The 15,465-nt window shown below is 29.6% G+C and overlaps 3 protein-coding genes across 3 annotated transcripts; all 3 read right to left on the reverse strand.

Annotated features, from left to right (window-relative positions):
• Nucleotides 1–3,584: 3,584 nt before the first annotated feature.
• On the reverse strand, nucleotides 3,585–5,400 carry LOC7488725 (uncharacterized). The gene is made up of 3 exons (XM_002323584.4): nucleotides 5,203–5,400; nucleotides 4,120–4,320; nucleotides 3,585–3,826 (listed from the first exon to the last, which is right to left on the reverse strand). Exons 1-3 carry the CDS (start codon nucleotides 5,311–5,313, stop codon nucleotides 3,791–3,793), a joined length of 348 nt encoding a protein of 115 aa, XP_002323620.2. The 5' UTR covers nucleotides 5,314–5,400; the 3' UTR covers nucleotides 3,585–3,790.
• Nucleotides 5,401–7,875: 2,475 nt separating this feature from the next.
• LOC18110656 (uncharacterized) lies at nucleotides 7,876–9,354 on the reverse strand. The gene is made up of 3 exons (XM_006388923.3): nucleotides 8,995–9,354; nucleotides 8,337–8,537; nucleotides 7,876–8,172 (listed from the first exon to the last, which is right to left on the reverse strand). Exons 1-3 carry the CDS (start codon nucleotides 9,106–9,108, stop codon nucleotides 8,137–8,139), a joined length of 351 nt encoding a protein of 116 aa, XP_006388985.1. The 5' UTR covers nucleotides 9,109–9,354; the 3' UTR covers nucleotides 7,876–8,136.
• A 2,706-nt stretch (nucleotides 9,355–12,060) lies between these two features.
• On the reverse strand, nucleotides 12,061–13,790 carry LOC18106337 (uncharacterized). Its single transcript, XM_006373964.3, has 3 exons — nucleotides 13,564–13,790; nucleotides 12,850–13,050; nucleotides 12,061–12,523 (listed from the first exon to the last, which is right to left on the reverse strand). Exons 1-3 carry the CDS (start codon nucleotides 13,672–13,674, stop codon nucleotides 12,488–12,490), a joined length of 348 nt encoding a protein of 115 aa, XP_006374026.1. The 5' UTR covers nucleotides 13,675–13,790; the 3' UTR covers nucleotides 12,061–12,487.
• Nucleotides 13,791–15,465: the final 1,675 nt, after the last annotated feature.

Genomic DNA, 15,465 nt, shown 5'->3' on the forward strand with positions numbered 1-15,465 from the left:
TAACAATTTGATTGCACAGTAAAATGACTACATTTCTCTTAAAAGCAAAAACAAATTAAATTGACATCCAAAGTATTTTTCAGGTTTTTAGTTATAATCAATTTGAATGAGGAGCAATTTAGTTTTTTTAAAACATAAATATAATTAAAAAGTAAAAGTGATTGATGAGTGCATTGTAAGATGCGCATGCATCACCTCCCAACGGGCAAACGCTGTCTTCTGTTATGGCACTGGAAGCTTCATGTTGTACTTTTCATGGTGGCAAACATGTGTGCATAACGGGGCAATAATTGGGTTCTGGTGGATTGTTTTTCTTTTCCTCTCTTTTCTCTCTCTTTGCCTTGGATTTTGCACTTGCTCTTTCAAAAATTAAATTTGTCATGTTAGTTTGTATTTTTATTACTTACGGTCCTTATTCTTTTGATTGTTATTTGTTTTGTTTTTATTGTTTATTTAAGTTGATTTCTTTTTTAATTTTATCCCTCAATATTTAATTTAATTTAATTCTTTTTATCTAATTTGGTCCTCATTATTTTGATTGCTATTTCTTCTAATCCTTTTCTAATTTGGGCTAGTTGAGTTAACCCGAGTTGAGTTGGTTTTTTTTTAATGTTTTTTTTAGTTTCATCTTTCATCATTTAGTTTAGTTGAGAGTTGATCTCTATTATTTTATTCAATTTCTTCTGTACAAGGTTATTCCGATCTCACGACTAGGCCTCGAATTTGGCATAGCGACATGAGTTAGGTTTTTTTTGTCTTTTTAATTTTTTTTCTTTTGTACTTTAACATTTTCTTTGCTAGTAATTGAGCTTTGTATTTCTTTTATTTTTTCTCTTTATGAGGTTATCATGTTTTCATTCAATTTTTATTTTGTTATCAAATAAGATCATTAAGACCTTTTACGAATCTTTAGAGGGTATCTTTTGATAATGTTGACAAGTTTTTTTTTTAATTAGTCATTGGTCTTTTTTTTCTAGTTCATTTTTTTTGTTGTTAACTTTTTTCTAATCATATTATTAAATAAAAAAAAAAGTTATTGAACTCATTTGAATCAATGACCCGAATCTCATGTTTTTCTTGGTCCTTAAAAATGTTATTATTGCTTGGACATTCTTTTATATATATATATATATATATATATATATATATATATATATATATATTAGAAACATTTTGACCGAGCACATGACATAGCACGATCCAACGATACACCTATCTAGTCAATGCTATTCCATGTATCATTTTATTTTAATATTCAATATTTGTCTTACATTTCGACCATTTGATTGAAAGAACTTATAAATAAAAACATCGCTCTAGTGTGAAGCATTGGAACTTTTTTTTTTAATCCATTGGAATTTCTTTTGTGTTCTAATAAAAAATAAAATAAAATTAGTGCTAAAAAATTACTTTTTGTGTTTTATAAATCAATTCAATGTCTAATGTGATTAACTATAAACTAAAATAAGACAGGTTTTAGTATACCCCTCCTCACAAAGCACTATTCATTGGAATAGTGCTTTGTTTTTTTTTTTTTCAATTTTAATTGTAATACTTTTATTTTCAATCTTTTCAAAAACAAAAATCCAAACTAGTTTTTGCAAAGTCAAGACTAAACCTAATAAAAGAATTTTTCTAACTTTTTAAGAACTCCACATCAAGTTCACTGAAATAAACTATTAAAGGTAATCTCGAATAAAATCAATGTGGAATGATTAAATGAAAAAAATAAAAACTATGTGATTAAAAAAAACTAAAAGACAAAAAAGAGAGCAAACAATGAATAAACAGTTGAAGAAATAGTAAAATACATATTCCTTTTAGTTTTTTTAATAATTAATAATAATAATTTTCAATATTATTTTTTTGAAAAAAAAAATCAAACTATTTTTTTGTAAAATTAAACATAAACCTAATGATGTGATGTTTTTCCTTACTCTGCAAGAACCCCACATTAAGAACCCCACATTAAGTTCACCAAAACAAATTATCAAAGTGAAAGGAATAAATTAAAAAAAAAAATACGTGAAGAAAAAAAATCCTAAAGGAAAAAAAGTGAGAGAGAGGAAGCAATTTTGTTAATAATAATAATAATAATTTGATAATTATATATTGGTCCCCTATTTGTGGGGTTTATATTTTCGTGGCATTATATTTTTGGATTTGTTTCCATATTTTTAGATACAATTTATCTATTACAAGGGAGGAAATATTTATTTAATAAGAAATTAATCAAAGTAGGGAAAGCATGGAATTAATTGAAAGAATGATTCATTTCATGGAGTTGTTCATCAAAGTAGAAACTGAAAGTGATAAGGAAGGAATATCAATAAAGGAAAAGGAAAGAACAACAAAAAAAAAGGTATCTAAGAACGCATTTTTATAGCTAGGCTGAACCTTTGATTATCTCCGATCGAGATAGTGTATAACATAATTTTATTTTGTTATATTAAATTAAATTATATAACATAATTTTATTTTGTTATAATTTTAAATGAAAAAAATCTATCATTATCTAAAAAGAAAGATTTAATGCAAAAAAGAAGAAGAAGAAGATACCGTTAACATTTCTTTGTACTTGTATAAGAAAAACAAAAGAACAATTGATACGAGAAAACTATATCAAAATTGACAATAAAAAAATAAAATATATATTTTATTTCCATTAAATACTTATGGACTATTTGTTTTTAATAAAAATTTGCATATTTATTAGGCTTATATATAATGATTTATAATATAATTTTTAATTTACCATAAAAAACCCAAACCTAGCATAAAATTATGACATCAACGGATGTTTTTTTTAATATCCTTTTAATTATTCAATTTAAAGAATTTAATTATAAAATCCCAACACTCTTGATTTTTTATTTTAGACCTCAAAACCCAAATTTTAACATAGTTCATAAAGAAAAAAACACATAAAAATGACCCAATTTTCATCCCATAAACACCCTCTAATCTAGTTAAACACTCAAAATCAAACCTCATCTAAACAAACTTCAAGGTTTCAATTTAATTTTTTCAATATGATTAACAAGCCAAACCACCCACTCTCTGCTTTGAGATGAACCTATTGGTTTTTAAATCGACAATTTTTATAGCTAAATGTTTCTCTTAGTTTTTCTTTTCCAATGGCTTTCTCCCTTCTTTCTCGAGTTTCAGGAACTGGAACTCAAAGAAAATAAAGTTTAACACCAAAATGAAGATGTCAAAAAACCACAGGGAGAAACAGAATTTCAAGGACGGAAATGCATGCAATCCACAGTGCATTTGAGTGCGCATCAACAGTGATTTTCACTGTTCAACCACTTTTTTTTTAATTGTAATTGCAATGTAACTATAATGGTAATGTAATCTTCAAGCAGGTACAGAGGCATATTGGATTTACAGTTTTTAATACACAAATGATAATTTTCAAGAATCTGTATCATGTCCCAGATTCAAACAATTTGCAGCGCTAGAAGCAACACAGCAGAAATGACACTAAAGTGTGTTTTATGTAGATGGTTTGAACACTCCCATGCCTGAGTTTAAGATCATAAGAGGATGCAAAGTTTAAAAACACAACGCTGAGCATGTCAAAGAACATCCACTCATGACTAAACGGTGGTTAGGTTTCAAGCAAAACATAGTTTTCCCATAAAAGGGGCACAGTTTAAAAGCTTTCACGTTCTACATGCCATAACCTTAGACAGAAACAGAAATATCCTACTTAGATTTCTACAACCGCCGAGCACCAAAGACGTGGTGTCAAGTCACTAGCAACTCAAGCGAGAAGCTGGATTTAGAAGGTGGAACCATTCCAACCAAAGTGGGAACCCTGCAAAATAAAGCAAGCACCAAACCATTAGTCGTGGCGGAAAAAACAATAACATGGCAGTCAATATGAACATAATCAGAAAATAAGTTGAATTCTAAGGGAATTCAGTAACTATTTTCACAGTTTAAAACAGTAAGGATTTATTTACATGATCTAGTACTGGTGTAAAGCATGCAAACACTGTGCATATTCTTGGCTTTGATGGGCCTAAATAAACAGCAAGAATGCAATGATAAGAAATATGCAAATGGCAATGATCATCTTCTTGAAAATTAGAAGTTGAGATAGCTTGCCTTGGCATCAAAAAATTTGAGGAAGAACCGTGACTTGGGCACCGACAGCTTTGACTCAAGAATTGTTGCAATTGCAGAACTCAGTTTGTTGTTCACATCACTGTTAAGGCCACCAACAGATACCAGTTCACCATAAGCTGCTGGCTGCTCGGTTCCTCCAAATGAAATTGGAACTGAGCCCTTCAACACAATCATCACATACTGCATGATTGCACACACAAACGATTAAAAGACATATCCAGTGGGAAACCATGATAGCAATCAATGCAAACATGCAAATTCCTTTTAGGTTGTAAGAGAAGAAAAATAACACAAACATAAACGCAGAAAAAAATTTAAATTATGAGACTTTGAGTTTTGCATGTGTAAGGTGTACAGAACATAATTGTCGTCCACTATAAAGATAAACTAACAAAGAACATTCAGTGAAAAAATCCATTTCATCTTTCATGGCCAAACAAGTGACATCCGAATTGACTATATTATAAGTTTACACGAATCAATTCAGCCAAATCACTCTTTGACCATTGGAGTTAAGTTCTCAACGAAACTCTTCAAAAGAGAAACCTCCCAGAAAGTGAAAAAAATAGCCATTGCAGACAAAAGCACAACTAGATACTCAAAACCTTCACTTATCCAGTTCAAAATCAAATGATAAACAACCCAATCATATCAAGCGAGTTTAGAACCATAAACAAAAGCAAGCTGCCATGGACCCCCCAAGAACTCAAGTATCCAGGAGAGAAGATTGTAAACAAGCATATAAATACACTTAAGGCAATCAAATTTAACATCAACAAAACCCACTTAATCATTACAAAAATGAATGCTTCCAAAACTTTTGAGCATCAAGAAAATATAAATACAGTGAACCAATTTTAATACCAGCAGCTAGAATACACACTAACCAAATCACTAAAAACCCACTTTAGAACTTTTAACAAACTAATTGTTTCAATAATACAAAATCTATTCTTGTACTGAGTAACTCACAAAAAAAGTTGTAACAGTCCATAAATTCTTAACATTGCAGCAATAAAAAAAAAACATTAAAGAATCTGAGGCAAAAGGAAAAATTCTCACAGACTCGGGTTTTTTGATGATTTTGGCTACTTGAGAGGAGGCTTCAGAGAGAATGGCAGATGTGTTGACGCCATCAAGATTAACGTTCGTCGAAATGTTCAAGCAAGGCATTTTCTCTGTCGACACTTCACAGCACGCACTTGTTTCTCTTTGCTGCACATAAAACCCTCCTACAAATAAAAATAAATAAAAGAAAAAACCGTCACCACACTTGCCTTCTATGGATTGTTCTGGAAATATAAATTGGTGAAATGACTGAAGGACCCTTATTGTATAGAAGTGCTTTTTATTTTTTTTATTTTTCATTTTTAACTCAATTGGTGTTTGGTGCCCTTCACCTCCTAATATTAAAAAATATTGAAAAACAAAAATTTATGCCTTTTGAATATAATTTTAAAACTCAGCCTTCGATTAGGTAGGTCAGTTCAAGATTTAACCAGCTCAGGGCTAGGGCTGGATTTAAAAAAACATAGAGGAAGGTAAAAACTCTGAAGATTTGGTTAAAAATTCGAGTTCATTTAGTAATTTAATTGATTTGATAAAAAATTAGGGGTGAGTAAAAAAATCAAAAAACAGATTAAACCGAGAAAATAAAAAAAATAACCGAAAAAACCAAATCGTGAAAAAAACAGATTAAAATTTTAAAAAAACCGAACGGTTCGGTTTAGTTTCGGTTTTATAAGCCTGAAACCGAAAAAACCAAACTGAACCGAATCCAAACAAAAAACACAACCGGAAAAAAACCGAGCCAAACCGGAAAAAACCGAGCCAAACTGGTTTGAACCGGTTTCGGTTTGGTTTCGGTTTTTTTTTTAAATTCAATTTGGTTATTTTTTTTAATAAAAACCAAACCAAACTGAAAATAATCATCCCTATTAAAAACCTTATTATAATTCATTAATTATTTATTGTTTTAACAAAAATAATTAAAAATCAACCCGAGATGACATAATAACCCATTTAAAATCCGTGACCAAATCAAATTTAAAAATTATGCTTTCGAGTCTAAAATAACTACCATCACATTACATAATATGATGAACAGCTCTCTTAATTAACAATAATGGATTTTTCTTAAGCTAATATTGATCATACAAAGAGGAAAACAATTGAGGCAAATTAGTCAAGCGTAAGTAAGAGCAATTTTTTTTTGTTTAGAAGCGCTAAGCTTTAGCTACCATTTAATTATTAGTCATCCATTACAAGTATAATTATTAAACTGATACAGGGCTCTCACTATGGATTAAATAAGTTAATTCAAGTTTTTTTTAAAAAATTAAAAAAATATTATTTTAATTTTTTAAAAATAAATTGATTTAGACCCAGAATTAAGTTAATTCGGATTTATAACCAATTCATACCTAATCAACTCTCTTATTATTTTGAAACCGACTAGAAGTAGGTTTTGAGATTACTCACCAGCAGAGAATGAGTTTAGGGTCTATTTGAGAGTATGGTTGCAGTTGCTTTTTAAAATATTTTTTTACTCGGAAATACATCAAAATAATATTTTTTTTATATTTTAAAAATCATTTTTAACATCAGTACATCAAAATAATTTAAAAACATCAAAAAAATATTAATTTGAAACAAAAAAAAAATTAAAAAAATTAATTTTTTTAAAAAATATTTTTAAAATGCAAAAATAAATATAACCTTAATACCCAGGATTACAAGGGAGGTAATATTTATTTAATAAGAAATTAATCAAAGTAGAGAAGGCATGGAATTGAAAGAATGATACTGTCAGTCCTATATCTATAAACCCTAAGGGGAGATCATAATTTACTGCCGACACAAATTATTTTTAAAAAAATTTAAGCAATTTATTTTTCAAATTTTTAGCAGCTGCAATTCTAAAAACGCTCTTAATTAATAAAATTTATAGTTTAATTAAGAAGATTTTTTTTTATATAATATAAGAGGAATCTTACCCATTCGTATTCCTCTCAAATTAAAAATTAAGCTGATGGTTAACCTATACAAATTTTAAGTTTTAAAAAAATTTGCATGAGAACATATATTAAAAGATAATATATAATTAATTAATAGAATTTATCTAACAATTCAAACTTTAGTATCCAAATATTTTTTAAAAGTGCGAATATATAATCTAGCACCACATCAATGTTTTGCAATTTTTAAATTTTTTTTTTGAATTATTTTTAATGTACTGATTTAAAAAATAAATTTTAAAAAATAAAAAAAATATTATTTTAATATATTTCTAAACAAAAAATATTTTAAAAACAACATTTAATCATTTTACAAACACCCGAAGAGTCCATCGAGACCACCACTATTTTAAAACCTAACTGGTAACCTGAGTGATTTAAAATCTGAGTTAATAATTAGGCCTAAAGGTAAAATTCAAACCAGGTTTAAAATTAAACCTATGATGGAGGCTTCCTAAAAAAAAGGAAAGTACATGGACTAGCAACATGTTGCTGCCGACACAATTTGCGGCATTGACAAGCCTCACGCAGCACAAAAGCAGCCTCCTTTGAAATCAGACGCAAGATTCCCAATCAGATTTCATCCTTCCAAAAGAGAAGGAAAGGATCATCTCTGGTTTGCATGTCAATTCGTTGAAAGCTAAGGTGGGGATGCCAACCTAAGTGAATTATTTCTTAAGCAAGCTCACCTCAAATATTCTAGATAAAAATCGCAAAATAATCAGAAAATAATACAACAATAATATATAGATTTCAATCCCAAAAACAAATCATGTGCCATAGGCACACCATAGTACAACACAAATGTCGACCAAATGTCAAGCCAACATGAGATTTCCCCATTAAAAAGGGACTCCAAATGAAAATAAAATAAAATAAAATCTATTTTATCAAAGCCACTTCTACAAGAGGAGAAAACCTAGACATATCTTATTGAATAATGTAGGAGACTTCAAGCTTGGGGGCAAGAACGCTGGCTTTAGAAGGTGGAACCATTCCATCCAAAGTGGGTACCCTGCAAAATAGAGAACATATCAGCATCATCGATGGTGGCAACAAGAACCATATATAAAATTAATGGCTGCTAATATTCTAGCAGGATCAGGAATGCAGTGCTACGAAATATGTGTGCATGCCAACAATCCATGTTCTTGACAGTTAAAAGTTGAGATGGCTTGCCTGAGAGTCATAGAATTTAAGGAAGATTCGTGACTTGGGAATGCACAGCTTTGTCTCCAGAATTTCTGCAATTGCAGCACTGAGATTCTTGTTCACCTCAGGGCTAAGTCCACCGATGGACACCAACTCACCAAAAGCTGCTGGCTCCTGAGATCCTCCTAATGAAATGGGTATGGATCCCCTCAATACAATCATCACATCCTGCATGAAAACACACATGGAAATGGTTGAGCAAAGGCAGATCCAATCTCCAAAATATGACATCAAAAGACAGCATGAAAATAGCAGAAAGGAAAAAAGATTTGCCCAGAATACAATATGGATTCAAGTGATTTTAATTAAAATCATAAATCAACCCCAAATTCATACGACTCCACCAAAGAAATCAAGCCTGATATATACATCCAAGAAATCTTTATATGTCCATAAATATTGTTTTTCACAACTGAAATAATGAATAAAAATTCACAACATGTTTTTTGAGAAAAAGACAGATCTTATTTCAGACAAAAAAAAAATTAAAAACACCAGAAAGAGAAGTATTTTAGGATGGTCCAAAAGATCACGAAGGGAATTGAAAACACAAATAATTTAAAGAACTTTATATAGATTGCTTGAAAATAATAATTAAAAAAAGGGGGCTGAAAACAAGACTTACGGCCTCGGTTTTGCCTGCAATGATCTTGGCAAGTTTAGCGGTGGCTTCAGATTGGATAGCAGAGACATCAACGCCATCAAGGCTGACGTTTGTGGAAATGTTCAAGGCTGGCATCTTCTCTATCAAAAAAATACAAAATCCCTTTATCTGTTTGCTGTTATGGCTGCCAATCAAAGTAATACAAGCCTCTGTTTCCTGCTTTTATCTTGGTTTTGTTATTCTGTATCCACCATTTATATAGAGGTGCATGGTCATACCTTGTTTGGTCAAAGGGGACGGCTAGCTGAGATATTATTGGCTCCTAGAGAGGTAGTCGTTTACAATTCTTCTTGCAACTTTTCCAAGATGGCAAACACTGAGGGTTGCGAGACTGTTCTCGAGAACAACTTTGGTTTTTATTCATATATCATGTTGCGTCTCTCTCTTTTTTTTTCTTTTTTTAATCTACGCCTACCTTACTCCATTTTCTTTTCTTTTTAATTTTCTTTTTTTTGACAAGTCATTTTATGTGCGGTAGACAACTTGTAGTATCATGCATAATTTAGAGTTTTTTAACCCTAAAATCCTATTTCTAATTTGTTTTCATATAAAAATAGTCTCTAATATTTCTAAAAATAAAAATTAAACGAAAATTTTTTTAAGGATTCTATTCTATTTTTTCTGACATAGTTAGTGAATAATACCACCTTTATTGAATTTTACTCGAAAAAACAAACCAATTGCCATCAAAATCTATTTAATTAGTTTACTCCACTTGGTTTTTTAATTTCTCTCTTTTTTTGTATTATATATATAGGAGGATTATGTACTTCCGTTTTTAAAAACTCGTGGCTTGTAAAAATAGCCTTGAGGGAAAATAATCTCTCCCTCTTCCTTCTTTTTTTTATTGAACCAAATTATATTAAATTATAAAATTATTATCAATTAATTTTTTTTAGAAAAACCCTTTAAGAAAAAAATCAATTCTCTGAGTAAGAATTGTAAATGTTAATTAGGTACAGTAAAAAAGGTATATTTTCATTATTTTTAAGAAGTGGATTTTTTTTCACGCATTAGTATTAAATTATATATTTCTCAATTTTGTAGGAACGGACGGGTTGGATATTGACTTTTCAAGCCAATTTGATGAAGACATGGCTCCACTTATAAAGGAAGACAATACGCTTGAAGCCACTTTTGAATTGGGATTTAATTCGCTTGATGAATCATATGCCCTTTTCATTTTGCAATATTATACCTGTTTAGGATTGTGGTTGTGATTGTTTTTTAAAATATTTTTCATGCTGAAATATATTAAAATAATATTTTTTTTATTTTTTAAAAATTATTTTTGAGATCAACGCATCAAAACAATCCAAAATATACAAAAAAAAAATTAACTTTTAATAAAAAAAATTAAAATTTTAAAAATGCGGATACAACCACATTTCCAAACGCTCTCATTTAATTTTGGCATTTCAAAGTTTGCTAATTGTCACTCAAAAATATCTACTGAATTTCTTGGTGCAAATCTTGCAATTCCAAGAGTTTTTTTTTAATATAAAGTGTAGATTTTGTTTATGATATTTTTGAGAAAAAATTCCAAAAATGATTGGACAAGTCTTGGTGGGAAGAATAATTTGAGTATAGTTTTTGGAAAACAATTTGCAAGCAATTGGTGCCTACTTTCATGAAAAAGAAAATCTTTGGAGCTACGTCCACGATTCATTGATCTAAAAATATAAATTCTCATTTTTTGGGATAAACATGTGTTAAAAAAGAAAACATCTAAGTAGTTTCTAGAGAAGCACAGGAAAGAGAAAAGGAAGTCTTTCCTCCTGATTTTAACGTGGCATGGGAATCCATCTTTGAAGTCTCCATTACCTTTTCGAAAAACAGTTGTTAGGTGTGTCAAGTGTGTTTGTTTTTGTGGTGTAATTGAATTTTTTTAAAAATTTTTTTTTTTTTATTTTAAATTAATTTTTTAATATTTTTTTATTGTTTTAATAAGATGATATCAAAAATTAATTTTAACAAACAAAAAATACTTTAAAAAACAATATAAAAACACACTGTTAAAATTCTTTAAGAGATTCTACCAAAAGAAAACACAGTGACATAACTTTGTTTAGAGTTTGGGATTTTGCATTTAAAGATCTGGTGGACCTAAATTGGTTATTTCTCCAATAAGTTCACCTCAAACTTGCCCAATGGGTTTTACTCGGAAAACCCACCACCTATAATCAAGCCATGCCTGGATTTCAATTTAAACAAAAGATGAAATTGGCTAGTCTAAATTCGATTAACATGAAAAGTTAACTATGATTCTGTTGATCTAATCCATATTTTAGTATTTTTTTTAAAAGAATAAAATAGTATTATATTAATAAAAAATAATTAACTCGAGTTGATTTATAAAGCGTTTAGAATCCAACCCTTTTTTGGTCGGATTTCAAATCTATTACATTAATAAAAACTAATAAAAGTTGAAGGGCAGGCACTATCTATATTAACAGTGAATCTCCTGCCATTTTTTTAATATTTTTTTTAATTGCATTTTTTTACTATTTAATTATATAAAATTAAGTTTTAAATTAAAATATGGAGAAAATACATCACTCACCTTAAATTTACAATAATTTTTATTTTAGTTCAAAAATTTATTTTATTTATTTTTCAGTTATTGACTTGGAGAGAGATAAGAGAAAATTATGAAAAAAAAAGGGTTAATTATCATAATACCAATAACAAAAATGATTAAATTTAGTGTCTACTAATTCTATTCAATGAAGAAGAGTTTGATTGTGGTGAGTATTAAGTTTTGTTTTTATTTTTTTATGTTCAATTGATTTTGGTTTTTTTAATGATTTTAAAGTTAATATGTGAATTAAAAAGATTTTTATGGTATTTATTAGATATTTTAAGATGAAAAATAGTTGGAAATTAATTATCAACCGAAAATTTATATTTCACAATTTTCCAACCACCAAATAATAGCCGAATTTTAAGCTGTCGTCTGCGACAATTCGCCTCATTTATTTTTATAAAAAAAATTACACAAGTTCAAAAAATACTTGGCCCAACCTGTAGCGCTGCAAAAGAAGTAAAATAGTAATAACCAAAATAAATGTCACCAAGACTCAAACCTGCTTCACCAAAGAAAGCAACTACATATACATCCAATCGTTAGGCTACACCTGTTATATAAACACCCTTTCATTACTAGTAAAAGAAAAATCGATTTTGGCTAATTAGCTAAAAACAATACAATTTCTCATAAAGCAAGACCAAAGCACTCCAAAGAACATTGCTCATAAGCTGACAATGGTTCAATAACAGCAGATATTCACTCCCAGATCATGTGCCGTGAGCACCATGATGCTTATGAGGATGGATATCTGTAGATTCTGTACAGCTTAACAAGGCTAAGTTTCTGTAATAACAGAACACCAAGGGCGCATATCTTATTGGATCTCTGACATTAATTCGAAGACAACAAAGAACGAAGCTGGATTTAGAAGGTGGAACCATTCCACCCAAAGTGGGTGCCCTGCAAAATAAAGCACATATCAGTATCATTGATAGTGGCAACAAGAACCACACAAAATGGCTGCTAATGAGGACACAATCTGAGAAAAAAGTATAGTTTGAACCCAAAGGCACGTTTAATTTAACTTAATAACTATGCTCACAGTTTAAAGGAAAAAAAAGGGATTAATTTACAGGATTTGATGCGGATATCAAGCATGCAAACATCATGCATATTCTTGGCTATGAAAGGCCTGAACAAACAGAAAGAAAGAATGCAATATGAAGAAAAATGTACATTGCAATTATCCACGTTCTCGATGACAATTAAGAGTTGAGATGGCTTGCCTGAGAATCATAGAATTTAAGGAAGAGCCGTGACTTGGGTACTGACAACTTCTTCTCCAGAATTGATGCAACTACAGAGCTCAGAGTCTTGTTCACATCAGGGCTAAGGCCACCAATAGATACCAACTCCCCATAAGCTGCTGGCTCCTCAGTTCCTCCTAATGAGATTGGAATTGATCCCTTCAATACAATCATCACATACTGCAAGACAACAAACATAAATTAGTTAAGAACGCACATTCCATAGCTAGAATTCACCAAACAAATTAATAACTGACAAGAAAAAACTAATGAGTATCTGGCCCAGGTATTGTTTACAATGGCTTGTATTCTAACAAAGCACAGAAAGGAGGTTGGAAATTCGAGGTGTAAAGAACATAATTCTTGTCCAATGTATTGATAAATGAGTAAAGAAATCACTGTAATGTAGCAAAATCTATTTCAATTTTCTAATGGTACAGGCCATAGTAAACACCATCACAAATCAGGCGAACAAAACCATAGCTATCCATATCAGAATTGAATAATCCAGATCCCAGAGCTGTGGATTCTTCATCAAGTGATGTTAGATTCATAAAAAAATAATTAAAAAACCAAACTTCTAAGATCCAACCAAGACATCAACCAAATTTTAAGTGATCAGTAAAACTAACAATCCTACCAGACAACACCTGCCAGACAAATTTTTCAGATCAAATATAAAACAACACTTACTTTCTCAGGTTTGCCTATAACCTTGGCAACTTCAGAGGTTGCTTCTGAGAGGATGGAGGAGGTGTCAACTCCATCAAGGCTGACGTTTGTGGAGATGATCAAAGCAGGCATCTTCACTCTCTATGTATATAAAATTTTTTCTGTGTTTTTGGTGGCTCTCTTTGCTATAATTGTTACAGCTGCCAATAAAATAAAGAGGGGAAAGCTTACCAAACTTCATTGTATCTTGGCTTTTCCGTATCCACCATTTATAAATGGCAAAGGAAATGCTAGTTACCATACAGCCCTTAGTTGAGTGGCTGTATATTATTGTGGAAAAAAATAAAAAAAAATGGCTACGCTTTTTGGTCAATTTGATATTGCTGGGCGGGGACCACAGCATTCCCACCTTGTCCGAATAATTTTGAGTTCAGACCTCAATGTTAGAAAACAATAAAAGAAGAGAAAAAAGAAAAATTCTCTTTTGATTTCACAATTCATGGACTTTTTGGCATCGGATTAACCGAGACTCTCAAGTTCCATGTGTTGAATTCATGAATTTAACTTTGAGGGTTAACCTCGTAGTTAAAAATTATGGTTTCTTATTTTTTTTATTAAAAATATCATTTTAAAAATTTATTAAATTTATCTATATGTATTATATTGATATAGATATATATATTTTTAAAATTAATTGAGAAAAATATATTTTTGATTAATATATAGATTATTCTGATAATATCTCTTACTATGAAATAAAAAGTTTATGAATTCAAGATTTCTTGATTCAACGGTATTATTGAATATATTTGATTGTTTCGCTTTAAATAAAAGTTTTGAGATTTATTTATTTAGTTTTCAAGATTTTAATCCAAATTGGCATTGGCTTTATATTCTTTTCAGGTGACATCATATAGTCAATTTAAAAGAAAATTTGTATTTTGTAGTAAATTTAGTGATTTTATCCGAGGGAGTGTCCTGCTATTGTATTAGTCAGATTTAAAAGATAAAAATGGTTATGAGATTTCATGATATGACCACTATTTTTATCCTTGCTCTTTATTGAGCTTCTTAGCCTTTCTCTTAATCGTTGGTGTTCTTAGAGAAGGGCTTGTAAGAGAAGGCTGTGTTTGTTTTTTATTAGTTTTTGTGATTGTAGTGAAATAACACAGTAAGATATTTAATAATAAATTAAATTGTGTTTTGCACTATAGGCCCACTAAAAAATTAAATTTAAAAATTAGTTTTTCTGCAACAGTTTTTATATATTTTTTTAACTGAGTTTTATAAAATCCTATTTATTTTTATGTTTCAAAAGCGTTTTTAAAAAAAATTTAATTTTTTTTTCTTTACTTTAAATTGATATATTTTTAATGTTTTTAGATCATTTTGATATACTGATATAAAAAAAAAAAAAAAAACACATTCTAAATCAATTTATTGGTTTATAGTTGATGAAAATTCATGTGATGGGTGTTTTTTTTTTTGCGACTTTTATTTTCTTTCATCTAGATTTTTTCCACCATGTATCACGCTGCATCTTCTACTGTTGTTCACTGCCTTTCCTCTATTGTTTTCAGGCAGTCATGTTTGGTGGCTTCATTTGTGATGTACGTTGAAACATTTTATTTCTACGTTGATTAATTCTGTTTACTTGATGTCCATTTTGAGTGATTTCGGTTTCTTTCCTATGTAACTTTGTGTTAGTTGTTTGAAAATTAAATAAATTTTAATCTGACTATTAGATTGAGTTGAAAATTTACTAGAAATTTTCAAAGGTTTTATTTTATATACGGTTAAAATTTAAAGTCCATCGACTATTGAGAAGGTCTTGAAATAAAATCCAGAAAATATCGTGAGGGAATTGCATTATTTTTCTAATTGATTTATAATTTTTTTTTCTATTTAGAATAGTATTCTTTT

Source organism: Populus trichocarpa, chromosome 16 (genome assembly GCF_000002775.5).
Source record: "Populus trichocarpa isolate Nisqually-1 chromosome 16, P.trichocarpa_v4.1, whole genome shotgun sequence".
Lineage (NCBI taxonomy): Eukaryota > Viridiplantae > Streptophyta > Magnoliopsida > Malpighiales > Salicaceae > Populus > Populus trichocarpa.

Bases quoted from the DNA above. Each gene is read 5' to 3' on its own strand.
- LOC7488725 (XM_002323584.4), bottom strand. From the start codon at position 5,313: ATGCCTTGCTTGAACATTTCGACGAACGTTAATCTTGATGGCGTCAAC. The intron at 4,321-5,202 runs GTGAGAATTTTT...GCAATCATGCAG, and splicing joins TCATCAAAAAACCCGAGTCT to TATGTGATGATTGTGTTGAA. The intron at 3,827-4,119 runs GCAAGCTATCTC...TTTATTTTGCAG, and splicing joins TCAAATTTTTTGATGCCAAG to GGTTCCCACTTTGGTTGGAA.
- LOC18110656 (XM_006388923.3), bottom strand. From the start codon at position 9,108: ATGCCAGCCTTGAACATTTCCACAAACGTCAGCCTTGATGGCGTTGAT. The intron at 8,538-8,994 runs GTAAGTCTTGTT...GTTTTCATGCAG, and splicing joins TTGCAGGCAAAACCGAGGCC to GATGTGATGATTGTATTGAG. The intron at 8,173-8,336 runs GCAAGCCATCTC...TCTATTTTGCAG, and splicing joins TTAAATTCTATGACTCTCAG to GGTACCCACTTTGGATGGAA.
- LOC18106337 (XM_006373964.3), bottom strand. From the start codon at position 13,674: ATGCCTGCTTTGATCATCTCCACAAACGTCAGCCTTGATGGAGTTGAC. The intron at 13,051-13,563 runs GTAAGTGTTGTT...GTTGTCTTGCAG, and splicing joins TTATAGGCAAACCTGAGAAA to TATGTGATGATTGTATTGAA. The intron at 12,524-12,849 runs GCAAGCCATCTC...TTTATTTTGCAG, and splicing joins TTAAATTCTATGATTCTCAG to GGCACCCACTTTGGGTGGAA.